The sequence below is a fragment of the Eulemur rufifrons genome, chromosome 2 (assembly GCF_041146395.1).
Source record: "Eulemur rufifrons isolate Redbay chromosome 2, OSU_ERuf_1, whole genome shotgun sequence".
NCBI classification, from domain to species: Eukaryota; Metazoa; Chordata; class Mammalia; order Primates; family Lemuridae; genus Eulemur; species Eulemur rufifrons.
The window spans coordinates 66,757,111-66,777,308 of NC_090984.1; the positions used below are offsets into that span (position 1 = coordinate 66,757,111).

At 34.7% G+C, this 20,198-nt stretch overlaps 1 protein-coding gene across 4 annotated transcripts in view; it reads right to left on the reverse strand.

The window, feature by feature from the left end:
• The window catches only part of HECTD1 (HECT domain E3 ubiquitin protein ligase 1), an 86,627-nt gene that overhangs the window by 28,632 nt on the left and 37,797 nt on the right, over positions 1-20,198 (reverse strand). For all 4 annotated transcript variants that reach the window (XM_069486397.1, XM_069486369.1, XM_069486387.1 and 1 more), the window contains exons 11-20: positions 19,782-19,920; positions 19,411-19,581; positions 14,369-14,591; positions 13,601-13,864; positions 13,424-13,500; positions 9,745-9,879; positions 9,049-9,195; positions 7,625-7,719; positions 5,798-5,903; positions 947-1,081 (exon numbers count right to left, since the gene is read on the reverse strand). In XM_069486397.1, coding sequence (XP_069342498.1) covers positions 947-1,081; positions 5,798-5,903; positions 7,625-7,719; positions 9,049-9,195; positions 9,745-9,879; positions 13,424-13,500; positions 13,601-13,864; positions 14,369-14,591; positions 19,411-19,581; positions 19,782-19,920 — 1,492 coding nt within the window. The remainder of the gene's footprint in view (positions 1-946; positions 1,082-5,797; positions 5,904-7,624; positions 7,720-9,048; positions 9,196-9,744; positions 9,880-13,423; positions 13,501-13,600; positions 13,865-14,368; positions 14,592-19,410; positions 19,582-19,781; positions 19,921-20,198) is intronic.

Consider the following 20,198-nt stretch of genomic DNA (forward strand, 5'->3'; position numbering starts at 1 on the left):
ACCTTAATAATGCTATTTTCAAACACATTACCCACTTTTTTCCTATACCTTTAAAGTGAATTGTTTTATTATAACAAATGCTCATTTGAAAACATTTGAAAAACACACAGAAAAATTAAAAAGTCCTACAACTAAAGCACCTCACTAGTAATATCATGGAGCATTTCTGGCTGGGCGTGGTGGCTCACACCTGTAATCCTAGCACTCTGTGAGGCCGAGGCAGGAGGATCACTTGAGGTCAGGAGTTCGAGACCACCCTGACCAACAGCAAGACCCCGTCTCTACTAAAAATAGAAAAAAATTAGCCGGGTGTGGTAGCATGCGCCTGTATTCCCAGCAACTGGGGAGGCTGAGGCAGGAGGATTGCTTGAGCCCAGGAGTTTGAGGTTGCTGTGAGCTAGGCTAACACCACAGCACTCTACCCAGGGCAACAGAATAAAATTCTCTCTCTCTCTCTCTCTCTCTTAAAAAAAAAAAAAAAAAAATCAGAGTATTCCTTTAGTCTATTATTTAAAATCAACGGATAGGATAAAACAAAGTCTTAATCACAGTGTGCAAGAACATTCTTCTATTATCATTTATACATTTTAATAGCTACATAACATTCAAGTTAATAGAAATAATTATCATATATAATCACTTGTGAATTAAAAATAAATTTAAAAAAATTTTAAATATAAATAATTACTTGGCATTCCTTTATTGATTGTAATTAAGGTTTTCTTCACTATTTCAGTATTAAAAAGAACTATAATAAACATCTTCATGTAGAAAGTATTTATGGTATACATAAGATTATTTTCTTAAAATCAGATTTCTAAAAACGCACTTACTGGGTCAAACTGTATTACCATAACTCTAGGTACACACTTCCCAAACTGCTGCTTAAAAGGGCTAAACCACAGCTGAGAATGCTTATTTCACCATGCCACTGCCAGAAGCTCACCATTTTCAAGAGATACTGTTCCAGAGATTCAACTGTAGCTAAAGGTTCCATCTTCAACATTCTGCCAGTACGGTCTATCAGTGCAGTTTCACCGGGTGCACGTTCCAACCGAAATCGTAATCTTCTTGTAAGTATCTATGCAAAAATTATCAAAATCCTTTAGAAAATGCCTCGCCTTTTTCTCAGAACTGCAAAAATGACAAACACTACATAACCATATAACAACTGAGATTTATAAAGCATAACTATAATGGAATTACCAACGAACAAATGGCTTTTTCCCACTAAATGTTTTATCCTTAAAAGGCCCACTGAGTAAGTAACAGTGGCTATGGGGGAAAAAAAAAAAACTGGGTAGCAGTACTTGACCCTATACTATGGAAATTGGTGGCCTACAGGGTTGCTTAGGCTGGGTGAAGTCTAAATTCCTCTCAGTCCTTTTACCTGCAGTCTACTGTATCACCTGCAGTCCCTGTCTCACATTCCCCTCTTCCCACAAACCCTTCAGTTTGCTTGGCCTGGTTGTCTAAGCACATGTGGTAAGTCTACCAGCAGCCCTTGTAGTTCCAGTTTCCAGAGAGTGGGGGCATGGAGTGCCCAGTGCTGGGAGGTTTGGGGCACGCTCCACCTTGCCGAAGTACAGGTGCAGACAGAAGCAGCAGGCAATGGGTAAAGTTGAGCTTTGGTTGCCAAAGAATAGGGAATGTGAGGGCTTACAACATTCTAAAATTAAGTTATTTTCTTTTGCAGGACTCTAGTTCTTGTCCTCAAAGAGTTGAAAATACAAATGTAGAAGAGAGCCAACAAATAATAAGTGGTAAATACGGGGTGGTGAGTGCATTAATAAAGGTACTCAGGGAAAGCAGATGAGGAGGCAATTAGGGGAAGCATGGTGGTAGAAGGCCTTGAAAGATTCAGATGCCATTTAAGCTGGGCCTTGAAAAGCGAATAGGGCTTTATAAGGCAATTTAGACGAGAAGGCTCAATCAAGGCAAAGACACAGACCATTAAATGTTTGGGGACCATTGGATAGTCGGCTGTGACTAGAACAAAGGTTCTTAGCCTTTTTTTGGCACACCAGTTCTTTCAAAAACATGGTAAAAGTTATGGATGAGCTTCCCAGGAAAATGTGCATTTACCTATCAAAATATTTTGCATATAATTTTATCAAGAAAAAATGTGAAAGACTTTGAAATGGAAAAAAAAATTTAACTGGTGTCTTGCCTCGCTCACTCTTCTGGGTTATCTATGCCTTTCATTGTCGTGGAGCTATTGTACAACCTCATAATTTGTAGAAAATGATAATAATGGAAATTAGGTTTGTCCAGTGGAGATGCAATTAATTATTACCCTGACCAATATGTATTAACAAGATTCCTGATTGCCTATATATATGTCTGCTTTTTGAATTCTCCCTCGAACTGTTTTTTTTTTTTTGTTTATACATTTGATTGTTTATTTTCTTACTCCCACTTCCATCCCCCTCAGAATGTAAACTTCAGTTATCTTCTTTCCCTCCCAAACTTCCCCTTATATCTCCTTCACAATTCCTCCCACAGTGGTAACTACTTAATACTGATTTTCCTGAAGAAAGACGTAGGGGTCTGAAGCATGTGTTTCTTTTAAAAGAGGACTTCTGTGAGCGCGGTGGCTCACACCTATAATCCTAGCACTCTGGGTGGCCAAGGCAGGAGGACTGCTTGAAGCCAGGAGTTGGAGACCGCCTCAGCAAGAGTGAGATCCCTGGACTAGGTGGGTGTGGCTGCACCATGACTGAAGTCCCAGCTACACAAGAGGCTAAGGCAGGAGGATCGCTTGAGTCTAGGAGTTAGAGACTTCAGTGAGCTATGATGAGGCCACTGCACTCCAGCCTGGGTGACACACAGGGAGACCCTGTCTCCCAAAAAAACAAAAACAAACAAACAAACAAAAAAACCCAGGACTTCAAGGACAAATTGCGGCACCTCCAAATCAAGTTCAAGCTCACTGTCATCTCATCAGTGTGTTTGTATTTTGTTTTCCCTATATTCCCACCACCCAGAGGAGAGCTTGACACCTGGTAGGCATGCCAGTAGTTGCTTGTTGAATCAATAAATTAATTCCTTTTCTTAAAAATCTTAAATTGGTCATAGGACAGAGTAGTTACTGACATACTGCAACCAGCAGACAGTTTGAAAAGGGCCAGAGGGGCCTCTGTCAGGCCCAGCACAGCGGGGCGAAGAAGAGCCTGAGCTCAGATACTTTTTTCCCCTGATGGGCCCCACAATAATTAGTTTAATGCGACCAAATTCTACATGTCAACAAGATGTTGCTTTGTAGATGGACCCCCAAAACCCCTGTGGTAAAAGACAACACAAATTTGTCTAAGGTCTGCATATCCTACATGTACTTCAAGTTGTGAACAAAGCAATAAAGGTTCTGACATCTTCACTTAACAAAGCCACAAAACAAAATCTTGAACTGGTTAACACTTAAATGGTTCCCTTATTTATGGACAAGTGCAGCATAGGACAGACCACATATACAACGGTGATCCTGTAAGATTATAGGCGTGTGTAGGATATAGCATCTAGGTTTTTGTGAATACATCATAAAGTAAGTATACTCTATGATGTAGTTCACAATTGTCTAATGACACATTTCGCTGAACGTATCCCTATCATTAAGCAATCCATGACTATACTTAAATAAAATCTTTACCATGTATTCATTTAAAAAACAAAAAGGTAACTTGCTAGAATTTCTAAACAAATACAAATATACACAGTTTAAATAAATTTATTATAAAACACTTTAACAGACGTATTAAATCTCTAACTTATAAACACAATTTTCCAGGTAAATTTTTGAAAAGTAGCTAATCAGCTTATTCCTTTAACCCCAGAATATATTATACAGGATATGAGTAAACCTAATCTGAAAATCTAAAATGCTCCAAAATGTGAAACTTTCTGAGCACTGACATGATGCCTAATCAGATTTTTAGATTAGTTATGCTGAACAGGTAAGTATAATATAAATATTCCAAACTCTGAAAAAAATCTGAAATCCGAAACACTTCTGGTCCCAAGTATTTCACAAGGGATATACAACCTCTATAATCTAAAGCAAATAAACTTTTAAAAATAAAAGAGAGCTTTTAATGCAATACATTTTAGTAAGCAACAGGTATAGCACTAGCAACTTTAGGTAGTTTTATTCTGGCATAAATGTTAACTAATTTCTATAGAAACATAATCAAAGATTTATATGTGCATTTTGGTAGCATTTTAGGCTGCAAAATTAGCAGAGAGCACATTCCTGGCCTTCCTATCTTTGGGCCTTGCATAATCTCCTAACATGAAAAGTACATAATAAAAGATATAGGTGCTCCTAGGACTGTATAAGCAGGTGAATTTTCCAGTCTTGGAGACTTATCTCCAACCAATTCACTCACCAAGAATAAAGCCTAAAAATGATGAACCAAACAGTCCCCTTTGCTTCTATTATTCTGTCTAAAACAAAACACAAAGTAGCCCTCTACATCTTTTTAATTAACATACAGAGAATGTTAGGTGCACTAACTGCACTATATAACTCCCTAGATAAGCACTCTAGCGTAGGAGTCTAGTGGCTTCAGTAACACTGCTGGGTTCTCAGGGATATAGAAATTGTTGTTTGCTTTGAGTAGGCATTAATTTGGCAAATATAGATCCTTAGTCACTTATTAAAGGCTATATTTAAAAGAAACTATTCCATGCAGAATGCAGGATAGGTTGGATAAAAGTAAGATTCCAAGCAGGAGGACCTGCTAAGAAATACTAAAGAAACCCACAAAAAGTGTGATAAAGATCTAGGCTGGTATATTAGCAATAAAAAGTTTGTTTTGTTTGTTCACATCTAGATCCCAGCTAACAAAAGAATAATTGAATGAATGGGATGTATACACGAAGATCTATCTATCTATCTATCTACAGAGAGAGAGAGAGAGAGAGAGAGAGACTGAGGGAGGAGGAGAAAGATAAGGAAACAAGCTATAAAACCATGTGATCAACAGGAATCGCAAAGACTTAGGTGATTTGGCTCTAATCAATAACATAATGAAAGAAATGGTGCTTAAAATATTTTCAGATTTTTTTTTATACTGAAAACATGGAGATAAAGAAGGGACTTACTATGGTCTGAATGTCTGTGTCACCCAACGCCCCTCAAATTTCTATGTTGAAACTTAATTCCCAGTGCAGTAGGACTCCAAGTGCTGGGAGGTGGGGCCTTTGGGAGTGATTAAGGCATAAGAACAGAGCCCTCATGAATAGGGTAAGTGCCCTTGTAAAAGGCCTGAGGGAGCTTGTACACCCCCTTCCACCATGCGAAGATGCATCTATGAGGAACAGACCCTCACCACATCGAATTTCCTGGCACCTTGACCTTGGACTTCCCAGCATCCGGGACCATGAGCAACAAATTTCTGGTGTTTATAACTTACCTGGTCTATTTTGTTATAACAACCCAAATGAATTAAGGGCTTGACTCATAATTATAGGCTAAAAGGAACACTTTTCTCTGCTTTTTCCACTGATAAAATATCTTTTTCCACATATGATCTACCAAATATGATATGATACTTATAATAAATATTAAATGAATAAATTTATCATTTCCACAGTGATTTGATCATAGTAGACTCGAAGTACCAATACATTCAAGACTCATTAAAAAGATCAAATGACTTTTAAGCTAAAAACTTTAAAGAATAAGCACAATCATTTTTATTTTAATCCAATAGGAAAGGAAAAATTTTTTTAAAATAAAAGTATAGCACTGTGTCTAGATGCATTCAGCAATACTAGCTACCGCATTTTTCATGGTTACCTGGAGGTTATATGTGGATCCTGGTGTATCATACAAATGGAGAGGTAGACGTTCAATAGATTCTAATACAGCTATTAACTTTCGAATTAATGCAACTGCTGGTCGACTGTGGGAAAAAAGTTATTGTTAAGAGCTTTTGTATAATTGCATGCAAATGTTCATGAAGAAACTGCAGTAACAAACCTCATACAGACTTCTACTTTTTCATGAGTGCAAAGTTTAATTTTGCATTAGATTACTTCTGAGTAAGCAGAAATACTCTCACAACTCAATTTCCTTAAGAGTATTTCATTTTTCTAAAACCAATGCCACCAATTGCATTCTAAACAGATATGTAATTTATTTTTGTAAAGTTTAAATAATTTTATTATGTGATATTTGATACAATAAAAAAGGATATGAAGCAACAGTTTTGAAAATGACAGTATTTGATGGCAACAGTATCATAACATATGCTTTCTCACACATTATTAAAGTGTTAACTGGCATACATTTCTGAACAGTAATTTGAAAATTTGAATCAAGAACCTTTAAAAATCAGGGCGGGGGCTAGAGAGAAAAAAAAAAGAACCTTTAAAAATCATCTTTAAGAGATGGGCGCAGCAGCATGTACCTGTAGTCCCAGCTACTCAGGAGGCTAAGATGGGAGGATTGCTTGAGGCCAGGAGGTCAAGGCTATAGTGGACCTGTGAATGGCCACTGCTCTCCAGCCTGGGCAACATAGTGTGACCCTGTCTCTTAAAAAAAAAAACTTTAACCTTTAACATACTATTACCACCTAAGGAATTTACATAAAAAGATGTTTCCACTGAGACTAGTACATTTAAGTATTAGTAATAATTTGCAAAAGGCTAAAATGTTTAATATAGTAATATTTCAATAAATTAAACATCCATAAAGATATACACTCATGAAAAATGATATTTGAAATTAATGAAATTAGGCCAGATGAGGTGGCTCATGCCTGTAATCCCAGCACTTTGGGAGGCTGTGGCAGGAGGACTGCTTAAGGCCAGGAGTTCAAGACTAGACTGGGCAACACAGCGAGATCTTATCTTAAAAAAAAAAAAAAAGAAAAGAAAAGAAAAAGAAAGAAATTAGCAAGGTGTGGTGGGGCAAGCCTGTCGTCCTAGCTATTCAGGAGGCTGAGCCAGAAGGATCTCGAGCCCAGAAATTCAAGGCTAGAGTGAACTTTGAGGGCATCACTGCACTCCATGCCCAGGTGACAGAGTGAGACCCAGTCCCCCCCACACAAAAAAATTTATTGAATAAATTTTATAATTTATTATAAAAAATTCAATCACATTCAAAAGTAGACAAAATAGTATAATGAACCCTTATCAACCCATGGCCCAGCATCAGCTACTAATGGCCAATTTATCTATATCCCCACCCAGTTCTTGCCTTCCTATGTGTTTTCAAAAAATGCCAGAGAGCTTATCATTTCATCCAGAAAAATTTTGAGTATGTATTCCTACAAAAGATAATTCCTAAAAAAAAAAAATTATTACACATAAAAAAGAATTAACAATTATTACTTAGTATCTTCATATATTTAATCAGTGTTCAAACTAAACAAGCATGTAATTTAAACTAAGTGATCCCTGCACTCATTCTAGAAAAGTAATTGAAATAAGTTTTCTTTTATTCTATCAGATTAAAAACATAATTCAAATTTTTCCTCTTATTATACATTTATAATATAATCTATTTTTTATTAAATAAGAGTTTCTTTTTGTGTATAAATGCTATATTAGACTTAATTTAAATAAAGTATACCAACTGTGCAAACATTACAAACATAATTAAAAGAAATTTGGGGTTTACCTTTCATCATCTTCATTTTCACTAAAGGCTGTTTTGAAAACATTTATTCTTTCAACCAGTTGACTACAATCTTGTTTCATATCCAAATCCACACTCTAAAGAAAATAAAAAGTAGAAAGCACAAAAAACAACATTCTGAAGGATTTTACTGAAATTTATCAAAAACTCATGGATATATGAATATTAATATATTATAAAATTATCAAATACATTGCTTTGACAAGGGTCCATGGGAAAAAGTTATCAATACAATTTAAGTTAAATCATCAGTCATTTAATCTTTCAATTCAAATTCTTTTTACTATATGACTAGTACACCATGGCTAACATAGAATTTTCTCCTTCCTTAATGTTGTTATGTAGTCAGCAATTACACTGCAAAATCAGTGTTTCTCCAAGTATACAAGATGATTTCAGATTATATATGAATAAACATTTTCCATTTTAACAGCACTATTTACTTCAATGAGCATTTTAAAAAAACTGGTATATCAAAACCACGATTTCACAGATATTACTAAGTGATATAATGTGATATATCACTGTAATTTAAAAATAGGAAAAATGCAAATGGCATAATCTACAAAGGGAATATGAAATTCACTGAAGTTAAAGTGAATCTTAAGAGTGCATCACGACACACAATGATTAAGATAAAGAAATTAAAACTTGGCCGGGCATTGGTGGCTCACACCTGTAATCCTAGCACTCTGAGAGGCCAAGGCGGGAGAATCACTCGAGGTCAGGAGTTCGAGACCAGCCTGAGCCAAGAGCGAGACCCCATCTCTACTAAAAAAAAGAAAGGAATTAGCTGGACAACAAAAAATATATATAGAAAAAATTAGCCGAGCATAGTGGTGCATGCTTGTAGTCCCAGCTACTCAGGAGGCTGAGGCAGTAGGATCGCTTGAGCCCAGGAGTTTGAGGTTGCTGTGAGCTAGGCTGATGCCACAGCACTCTAGCCCGGCAACAGAGCTAGACTCTGTCTCAAAAAAAAAAGAAAGAAAGAAATTAAAACACCAAGTAAAACGGAAATGGAAAGAATCCTTTCCTCCATTAAAATAAAGAAAAAAAATTTTATCACAATAAAGAGATAATCAAGGTAGGCTAAATCAAAGAAAAATATATGGTTATTAGCAAATACTTGCCAAATATTCACATAAACTCCCTAAACTTTCATTGTTCATAAATTAATTTTAAACATATAATTTAGGTACTTACTCAAAATAAACTCAATTATTTGATTCGACTGGCTCAAAGTAATGATACAACTTAAAAGACTGGAGAAATTAAGAAATATAAACTTTACCCAGTTTTCAATTATTTTTTAATAAAACAAACTAAAAATCACCCTACCAAAAGTACAGCTACAAATAATTTTTAAAACTATACTATTTTTTTTCTCTGCTACTCAATAAACTTACGTTGTTTAAAACAGTAAGAAGTGCTTGCACCAAGCCACTACTGCACATTTCATATGGTGAAATTGTGTTTTCATCCTTCAAAAGTACAATTAGATTTTCTAAAGCTGTCTTCATTAAATCTCTCCAAGTGTTCTCACCCTCGATACACTGAAAGAAAAAAAACTTTAATGAAGACAATCAAAAAAACACAGCTCTTAAAGTAATATCAATTATCATGAAATAAATTACATATTAAACATTAAAAGTTCAAAGTATTAAAGCATATTATCTCTACCCAAAGGTTAGCAAACTTTTTTATAAAGGGTCCAGCATAAAGATTTTAGGCACTGCATGTCACACAGTCTCTGCCACATCTATTCAATCCTGTTGTTGTAGCACCAGAGCAGCCATAGACAAAATGTAAATGAATGAGCATGGCTATGTGCAATAAAATTTTATTTATGGACACTAAAATTTTATTTTTATATAGTTGTCATGTGTCATGAAATATTATCCTTCTTTTGATTTGTTTTCAATCATTTGAAAATATAAAAACCATTCTCACCTCACAAAGTTATACAAAAACAGGCAGCAGGCCAGATTTGACCCATGGGCCGTAATTTGCTGAATCCTACTCAACAACCAGGATATAAAGGACAGAGAGGAAAAAAAAGAAACTAAAATTCACTGAGTCATAAAATCTCAAGGTTGACATACTTGTCTATTTGTATGAAGTTCCCAAGATGACTCTAACTGAGTTGCTATGTTTCTGAGTGTTACCACTACTCCACGAGGCATGCTTTCAACAGCTTTAAAGTGGTCATCATATAAATCTCGAGCCATAGTTCGTACCTACCAAAGAAAGCATAGCAAAACGTGAAATTTCACAATAATTTTACCAAACCTTCCCGTTTACATGCATGTATGCACCTTTAAGAATTAAAATGTTTGTGCCATCTCAACCTCCAAAAAATGTTACTATTCATTCATATATGTCAAAGGTTATAATGGTTAAAAAAGTACTATAGATTTTAGCAGTGTTAACTAAAATAGATCTTCTAATTTTTAGTGAAACTTTATATGCAAAGTGTTTATTTCATTGAAAACAAATTTATACAATCTGCAAAAAATTAACTCTGCTTCTTCTTATAAAAGTAACCTGTTCATGGTGAACCAATTAGAAAACACAAATAAGCAACAAAAAAAAAAGAAAAAGAAAACCAAACCATGTATAATCCCATCAACCAAAGTTGACCATTTTAACATTCTGGGGTATACTTTACGTTTTATGTCTTTTTTTTATTTGCATTATTCATACATAGTATACATGACACTCATATATTTACATATTTTGCAATGAGAAGGAATGACCCTACAGTCAATTTGGGCACTAATTACCTGTCATTCAAGTTAAAATAAAGTTATTTGAGAGAACAACCCATACATGTTCTAGGCTTGCATCTGATGATAGTTAGTACATGATACTGGTTACAAATATATGCGTAAATAATGTAAATTTAGGATTTACTTGATTATATCATATTATAATCACAAACTAACCCAGTATAACTCTAATAGAAAAAAAAAAACCTCTCCCTAAACTACTTATTAATAATACCTTTCCATTTTATTTTGGTATCCCCTTCAGAATTAAAAGATAGCAAGTTCTAGATATTAGACAACTTTGAAGAAACTATCCCTTTATAAAATATTAATAAAAACTGAGGTTAAAGCTAATAGTTAAAATTATTTACCCAAAATTAGTATATTCCGATGTGTACCATTTATATACACAAAAGAATAGCCACCTACTCACTGCTTTGCTACTAATTTTAAATCAATAAAGTGAATCAATATTTTTTAAGAACACTAGAATGTAAGATCAAGACGACGTTCTCATCGATTTATTTTCCGTATCATGAAATTTCAGTTCCTCATGAGTTAGTCTAGATTTGGTTAGTTAAAACAACGTATTAGGTATTTCGAAAAATTCCTGAGATAGGTGAGTGGTAGTCAGCTTTATTCAAGGATTCCACATTTAGAAATTCAACTACTCATTGAATGTATTTGTAACCTCAAAAACAATACAGCGCCTTCACAGTCATCATAGACATGTAATCAGTGCAGTAAAAAATCTGACTTGTCTAATTTGCATGTTCCTAGCTGAGTTCAAAGAAGGTTAAGCTCTTGTTTCAAGTTTCACACTACAAATGAGTGTCTTACTCACAATCTATTTAGTTTCATATTTTTCAATTTCTGTGTTTTAGTGATTTCACTGTTTAATATGGCCCTCAAATACAGTGTTGAAGTGCTATCTAGTGCTTCTAAGTGCAAGAAGACTATGATATACCTTAAAGGAAAAATTTGTATGCTAAATAAGCTTCACTCAGGCATAACAGTGCTGCTGACCAATTCAATGTTAACAAATCAACAGTACACCATTAAATATTTTTGAACAGAAACACATACCAAACAAGGTAACAAAAATACCGCCACCATAGGCCCAAAGAAATCTAACCCACTATCTCCCCTAGAAGCAATGGTTCAGTATTCACAACAACTTTATGAAATGTAACCACTATGAATAATGAAAATTAATTATATTTAGCTCAAATTCCTTTTAGCATCTAATGGCTACCTTCAATTGAGTGAGCTATATTTTTTTCAATGCCTTTAATATATCCTGAATAAGAAATCTATGGCTCTACATTCTTTTTAAAAAAAACACAGAAGCAATCAAAATATTATATGGTTATATAGGTTAATATGTATTTATTAAAAAAAAAAAGAAAATCAAAGGTATGTTCTTTCCAAAGTCTGGCATCTGGAAATACCTTGGGGATAACCCAGAACATTCACAACAGGAAATGAAAACATGAACATCTTTATGTAAAAAAGTATGTTCCATATAAAAACCATTATTAGCATTTCTATGATCAAAGTCATAAAAATACAAGCATGCTCCCCTAATGCCAACCACCAACAAGCATTCTTTGCATACTGTATTTAAAAACTGTTTTATATTACCACTATAAGTAAAATAAATACATTAGTCACCAGAAAATGTTGAACCTAACTATGAGATTTTAATTTAATTCTTTAAATTCTTTTTTAAGTCCAGTCACAATGGCTCATGCTTGTAATCCCAGCACTTTGTGAGGCCAAGGTGGATGGGAGGATTGCTTGAGGCCAGGAGTTCAAGACCAGCCTGGACAACATAGCAAGACTCCCATCTCTATTAAAAAATTATCTGGGCGTGGTGGCACATGCCTGAAATCCTAGATACTAAGGATACTGAGGCAGAAGGATCACTTGAGCCCAGGACCTCGAAGTTGCAGTGAACTATGATCACACCACTGCACTCCACCCTGGGCAACACAGAGAGACCCTGTCTCTGAAAAAAAAATTAAAAAGAAAAAATAATAATTAAATAATTCTTTATAAAAAATGCAAAAACAATTGATAAAGATGGAAATATACTGGCTATATTCTAAAGGAATAAAGCATATCTGATGAATAGAATTAGAAAATTAGCATTATGCTTTTGAAGGAGGAGCCAATAATGCATTTGCTCCTGTATCTTTTTGAAGTAGCAATTTCATCTAAGATAGTCATTAAACTAAGCATCAAAATAATCTGAATTCAGAATCAGGCAGTTAAGTTGGTGTCTCATAATGTATGAAATCTGGATTGTAAAATACAATGATCAGGACAGGCACGGAGGCTCACGCCTGTAATCCTAGCACTCTGGGAGGCTGAGGCAGGAGGATCGCTCGAGGTCAGGAGTTTGAGACCAGCCTGAGCAAGAGCAAGAGCAAGATCCCGTCTCTACTAAAAAACAGAAAGAAATTAACCGGGCAATTAAAAACATATAGAAAAAATTAGTCGGGCATGGTGGCGCATGCCTGTAGTCCCAGCTATTTGCAGGGCTGAGGCAGGAGGATCACTTGAGCCCAATTTGAGGTTGCTGTGAGCTAGGCTGATGCCACGGCACTCACCCTGGGCAACAGACTGAGACTTTGTCTCAAAAAAAAAAAAAAAAAAAATTACATCATTTTCAATCCCACTATATCACTAAAAATATTACCAATAATTTCAGTATGAGTTTAAAGTTTTTGTGACATTAATAAGTAAAATAATTTAAGTTTTATTCTTTATCTCATATTGATTTCCATTTTGCTTCTGCTTTAATATTGTTATTCAGTGTATGTATAAAAATAATACATAAATAAACACTGTGAAAAATAATGAATACAGAAAAAAGAAAAGCTAAAAATGTTATATTAGGGTAGCTTAAGTTACATGGCTCAATTTTTTCAATGCTTATAATCAATCTATCACTGAAACTTTACCAAGTCGATACAAAAAACAGTGAAAAAGCACATCCCACAAATACCTTTTGCTTTGTTTTTTCTAATTTTGATTTCAATTTTCTGCCTCTTTTGCCAGTCCAGCCAGTAACAAATTCTGAACCTTGGGGGAGAAAAAAAGAACATTTCACAGAACATATTTTATTGTAATTTAACATATTCATTTATTCTTACCTACTAAACTTACATATCTACATGCTTACCCAGAGAAGTTTCTGCAGTAAATGAATGTTTGGTTCCTCTATTAGATTCAAATACAAAACCAGGTAAATCTTCTTTCAATATTGTAGCTTGCTGACCATCTGAGTTATGAATAGCAATTTCTCCTTCTTTCAAACATGTTAGTGACCAATTTCCTACAGTAAGTTTAGTAGGTCCTGGTGCGGAGAGTATAGGTTGACTTGAAGTAGATGGCTTTACTTGGCCTCGGGCTCTTTGTAACTTCTCTAAGAATTCACTTCTGCTTTCTACAAAGACAGATGCTTGTTTTAAAAGTCTTATTCCTTTGAAATATTCCATTTAAAAAAAAAAAACTACTTAATAGAATATTAATTTTGTAAAATAAAACTAAATTAGTAAAGTTTTATTCTTTAGTATCCTCTTACTGGTTTGATCTATTTAGGTTCAGGCATAAAAGCAATCCTATAGGCTTAATTTTTTAAAACATGAGGCTTCTAGGAAAGATATAACCTGAGACAGCAATATACCCATGTAATTTACCATTTCATAACAAAAGACATCTTTATCTAAAAGATTGGAGGGATTAAAAGTACCTTTAGTGCTGTTCCTTATCTCATAAAAAAGGCATCTATGAAATGTTTTTATGGTATAATTTTTCTCTACTGACATTAAACAATTTGGCCACGTGATCAGTAAGGATGTGCTATTTCCATGACAATGGTAGCAAAAATATGAACAGGAAAACAAATTACAGAAACTAGGAAAATATTTTAATTGAAACAAAATATTACCTGAACTATCCGATCCACCTTCAGGACTACCACTTGAATACATGGTGGCAAGTTTTCCATCCAATATAAATCTGAACCATCCATTACTGCCATTAGATAATTCCAAGGCTGCTGCATCACTCCAAATATATAAACAGTCCCTTCCCCTGATGATTGACCAGTCTCTCCAATGATACGGTTTACCTTGCTGCAATTCTTTAGCATCTTCCTGTGGTTCATCTTCCTAAATGGGTAGAATTATTTAACAAAACAGTGAAAATAATTTCTATTTCACATATTCATTTTTCAAAAACATGATCATGAATCGAATTTAGAATTTCAGTTGCCTATATTTCAATATGTATTCAGATCAAATACTTATAACTAAATCTTACAAATATGCCCTAAAAATGTTAAGAAATTCATATAGGCTGGGCACAGTGGCTCAAACCTGTAATCTTAGCACTCTAGGAGGCCAAGGCAGGAGGATCGTTTGAGATCAGGAGTTTGAGACCAGCCTGAGCAAGAGCAAGACCCCGTCTCTACTAAAAATAGAAAAATTAGCCAGACATGGTAGCACACACCTGTAATCCCAGCTACTCAAGAGGCTGAGACAGGAGGACTTTGAGGTTGCAGTGAGCTATGATGCTGCCACTGCACTCTAGCCAGGGTGACAAAGTGAGACTCTATCTCAAAAAAGAAAGAAAGAAATTCATATAAATAATGACCTAAGTTATATCATGCCCAGGAGTAATAGTAAAGACCAACGGAGTAGAGCACTATACATAACTAGCTAATAGTCTAAGACTTTGGTAAACTCACTCTAGGCCTAACTGACTATTTAAAACTGTAGGTTTACATGGGATCAACGGTATCCAAACCTAGTGGTGCAGCAGAATCACCAGAGGTTTTTTTTTTTTAAATAAATGCCAAGGCCCCCACCTTAACCAAGCGAATCAAATATACTATATCATTCTTACGATCATACAGATATTTTAGAGAATGTTTAAAAAAACAAACCTGTAAACATTTTGTAGCTTAGTCTAGCATCCTAAAACTTTTTTTAATATATTTAAAGATTGAGAATATGCACATAAAATGAGGATTATGAATTTCTCTAAACATATCCATTATAAACTAAAATATGGACAAGATACATAAAAAAAAGTTTATTCAAATACTAAACAACAGTCAACTCAGGACTGTGATCCCCCAAAAAATGAAAGCAAATGACTCTCTTAGAAGCAGAGACAATTTTCTGGCAATGCAGAGGTCAATGCACAGAGGGAACACAGCAGTATGAGCTGAGAAAATGGAGATCAGAGTTTGAGGAGGCCAAAGCAACTGGAATATGTGAAGTCTGAGTTCAGTATTAGAAAACTAAGTAGAAAAAGACCTCCAGAAATCTGCAAAGTGGTTTCCACTGAGTACTAGACCACTCATCCATAGGGTTATATTCTGTAAGTCTGGGCAAAGAACAACTGGAAATTTGGAAACTGATTAATTAATTCCCAGAGATCACACAAGGCACTCAGAGATTCATGTTCAAAAGAGCCAGAGTAGAAAATCAGCATGAGGCCAGGCACAGTGGCTCATGCCTATAATCCTAGCACTCTGGAAGGCCAAGACGGGAGGACTGCTTGAGGTCAGGAGTTCGAGACCAGCCTGAGCAAGAGCAAGACTCCATCTCTACTAAAAAAAATAGAAAGAAATTAGCTAGACAACTAAAAATATACAGAAAAAAATTAGCCGGGCATGGTGGTACATGCCTGTAGTCCCAGCTACTCGGGAGGCTGAGGCAGGAGGATTGCTTGAGCCCAGGAGTTTGAGGTTGCTGTGAGCTAGGCTGACGCCATGGCACTCTAGCCTGGGTAACAGAATGAGACTCTGTCTCAAAAAACAAAAAAGAAAAGAAAATCAGCATGAATAACCTAAGGTATTCAGTGAAGATCTCAGAGAAATTACTTTAATTTTCTCTGAAAATAACAGCTTGCCAGAATAAAATCCAACATTCTTTAGAAAAAAAACCCAAATCTAGCACTCAACAATATTTACAATGTCCAATATCCAATTAAAAATTACTAAACAATGAAGCAGGAAAATATAATCCATAACCAGGAGAAAACAGTAACAAACCTAAAAATAAGAACTGACAGAACTATGATACAAGGATAGTCAAACAAGTATTATAAATATTTTCAAGTAGGTAAAGGAAAGCAACATAATGAGAAAACCAAAACAAAAAAATATGAAATACAATATATCAAATGAAAATTTCACTGGATCGGATCAGTGCAGAAAAAAAAATCTGTAAACTTGAAAACAGCAGCAGAATCAATCTGGCATGAAGCAAAACAGAAAAGACTGTAAAAAAAAAAAAGTTTCAGTGACCTATGCAATGATATGAAGCAGTCTAGCATATAATTTGATACCCAGGCAAAAAGAGTAGAGAAAAACACTTGAAGCTAAAAAATTTCCAAATTTGACCACAACTCAAATAAAATTAAAGAATACCAAGCAGGGGTACACACACGCACAAATGCACCCAAGTATATACACCCTGAACATAGCAAGACACATCAATTAAAGTCAAAATGCTGAAAACCAGTGAAAAAATCTTAAAAATATACAGAAGAAGAAAGACACATTACATACAAAGGAAATAACTTCTCATCAGAAACTCTGCAAATCAGACAATAGAACATCTTTAAAATGCTAGAAAACAATCAAGAGTCCTGTAGGCACTGAAAATATCCATCAAAAATGAAACAAATACAGATATTTGTGGATAAACAAAATCTGAGAAAATTCTCTAGCTTGCCTTTTCACTTTCTTGATGTATTTTGAAGAGCTAAAGTTTGTAATTTTAATAGCGTGCAGCTTACTGATTTTTTGTTCTTTAGAGTATAAGCTTTTAAAGCCCCATTTAAGAAATCTTTGCCAAGCCTAAGGTCACTAATAGATCCTCTAGAACAGACGTCCCCAACCTTTTTGGCACCAGGGACCAGTTTCATAGAAGACTATTTTTCCATGGACAGAGGCTGGGGGTGGGGGTACAGAGCTCGGCAGTGATGTGTGTGGCCTGTTTCCTAACAGGCCATGGACGGGTACGTGGCTGCAGCCCAGGGGTTGAGGACCGCAGCTCTAGAATTTTTACAATTTTAGTTCATATATTCCAGTCTATGATTCAATTTTGTTAATTTCTGTATGTGGTATATATGGTAAGGGTCAAGGTTCAATATTTTGCATATGCTATCAACTTGTTAATTTTTCAAAAAGATCATCTTTTCCTGACTGAATTATCTTAGCACTTTTGTTGGAAATCAATTGACCATATGTGTGGGTCATTAATGCATTATGCTATCACCACACTTTCCTGATTACTGAAACTTTATGAAAGACTGGAAATCTGCCGATGTACTTCCTTCAACTATTTTCCTTTTCAAGGTTGCTTTAGCTAACTCAAATCCTTTGTATTGATATTTATATATAAGTGTTAGAATCTACCTGTTAATTTCTACAAAAAGACTGCTGGAATCTTGGTTGGGATTGCTGTAACCTGTTTTCTTCAGTAAAAGAATTACAGAGAATGAACTAAGAAAATACTTTATGTTTTGTTTTTTCTTAAATTCTGAAGTAATTCTGACAATCAGATTTAGAAAACATACATACACTGTCTTTCACCTCTCTCAAGATTCTACAATTACAACTCATATCCTACCATTTTTTTCAAAAATATTACTGCTCTGTCATTAATATATAGGCACTTACTAAATGTTAGGAATAAATCTTGTTGACAGTAAAGATGGATAAGGTATGTTTTAAATTTGCACTCTAAGGTTAAGAGTTATCCATGAATACTGAAACCAGTAGGTAAAGTTTAATGAGAAATAGCATATTTACATAGTCTCGAATTATATACCTACAAATTACTTATTAATTACAAAAGGAGAAACAGTAACTTCATAGTAGAGAAACCTGGCAGAGACAAACTTAACCAAGTGATCCAAGTTAACATTATCAGCAACAGGGCAAACAGACATCACGTGCCTCTGAGAAAGAACATTAGTATTCCTGCTAAAACTCATAACCTGAATCTACTCACAAAAAACATGACACAAACACAATGAGGCTCTTTGTCCAAATTAACTGATGTGTCCTCTTCAACAACACTGAGGCAAAAGGAAAAGAAAGGCAGGAAAAGAAAGGCTCGCAAACTGTTGTAGGTTCTCAGGAATACGATAACTAACGTAATGTGTGCTCCTGGACTGCAATCTGGACCAGGAAAAAAAATGTTACTAAGGACAAAGGTAAGACTTGAATATGGTCTCTGGATTAGATATTAGTTTTACATAAACATTATATTTTCTGATTAGTACAAATTTTGATAATTATACTAGGACTTTGTAAGAGAATGCCTTGTTTTTTTGCTCAAGTATTTAGGTGTAAAAAGGGGCACTCTATATCCAGCTTACCATCAAATAATTTTTTTTCTTTTTTTTTCCAAGATAAGGTCTCACTCCGTCACCCAGCTAAAGTGAAGTGGCTCACTGCAACCTTTAACTCCTGGGCTCAAGCAATCCTCCTGCCTCAGCATCGGGAGCCAAGAGGAATACAGGTGCACATTACCACACCCAGCTAATTTTTCTATTTCTTGTAGAGATAGGGTCTCCTTCTTGCTCAGGCTGGTCTCAAACTGCTGGCCTCAAGCAATCCTCCCACCTCGGCCTCCCAAAGTGCTAGGATTACAGGCGTGAGCCACCACATCCAGCTACAAATAATATTTTTTAAATGTACATACAAACACACAACTATCTGAGAAAATTATACAGCAAATGAGGCAAAATGGTGATGACTAGTGAATTTGGACAGAGGATAGTTTGATATTCTTTAACTATACTTATGTATCAGTAAAATTTTTTAAAAGAAAATTGACCAATTTAAAAAATATATATAGCAGTATTTCATATTGCTATTATTTTGACAAAAACTATCAAAAACTGAAACTAGATTTCCTCAAAAGAAATCCTATTCTTGATACAGCTACAAATAAGACCACTCACTTTTTCTGGTTTTGATTCCTCTTCATTCTCATCATCAGAGGAAGGACCTGCCAAAGTTGACACTTTGCTAATTACACCAAGTCTGGCTAGCTGATCCAAAAAAATATCACCACCTTTATCTACTAAATCCCTTATGATCTGCAAAGCCAGCAAGTGGCCATCATCATCATCCTGGAAAACAAACAAAAAAAAGGAAGTACATAATTGCAAAAAAGGAAAAATGAAAAAAGTAAAGTAAGTTTAATTGCCTGGGGCAGACAAATGTAGTAATTTATACAGACAAAATAATCTACTGAAACTAGAACAAAATTTTTATTTACCATCTAGAGGGAATTAATGCTATAAGAGTTTCCAAAAGAAAAGAAACTGACCTCTTGATCAAGGACAGTTGCAGTGATCTCCACTAGTATTGTAGGCAAATTGTGACCAACATCAGAATCACAAACTTCTTTTAACAGTGCTTCAGAGCAAAAATGAATCATTTTTCGAATTAGAGCAAGACTTGCTTTCCTTGAAAAGTAAAAAAAGAATTTTATAAAACCAAATTAAGAAGCTAAAACAAATTAAAATGCATGAATTAATAAAAACTGAAGTATCCAACACTAAGTTTTACACATTCTGCTAAAAAATATACTTAAAGAATACAAAAAATTGATACTCAATTCTAGCACTGTAGTTTATGTTCATTTTTGTGGTAATTTCATTTATTTTTTATTATTAATATATTGAGCTCATCAAAACTGACTTTTTATAATTTCCTTAAATGTGTATAATTTTGATTTTACATT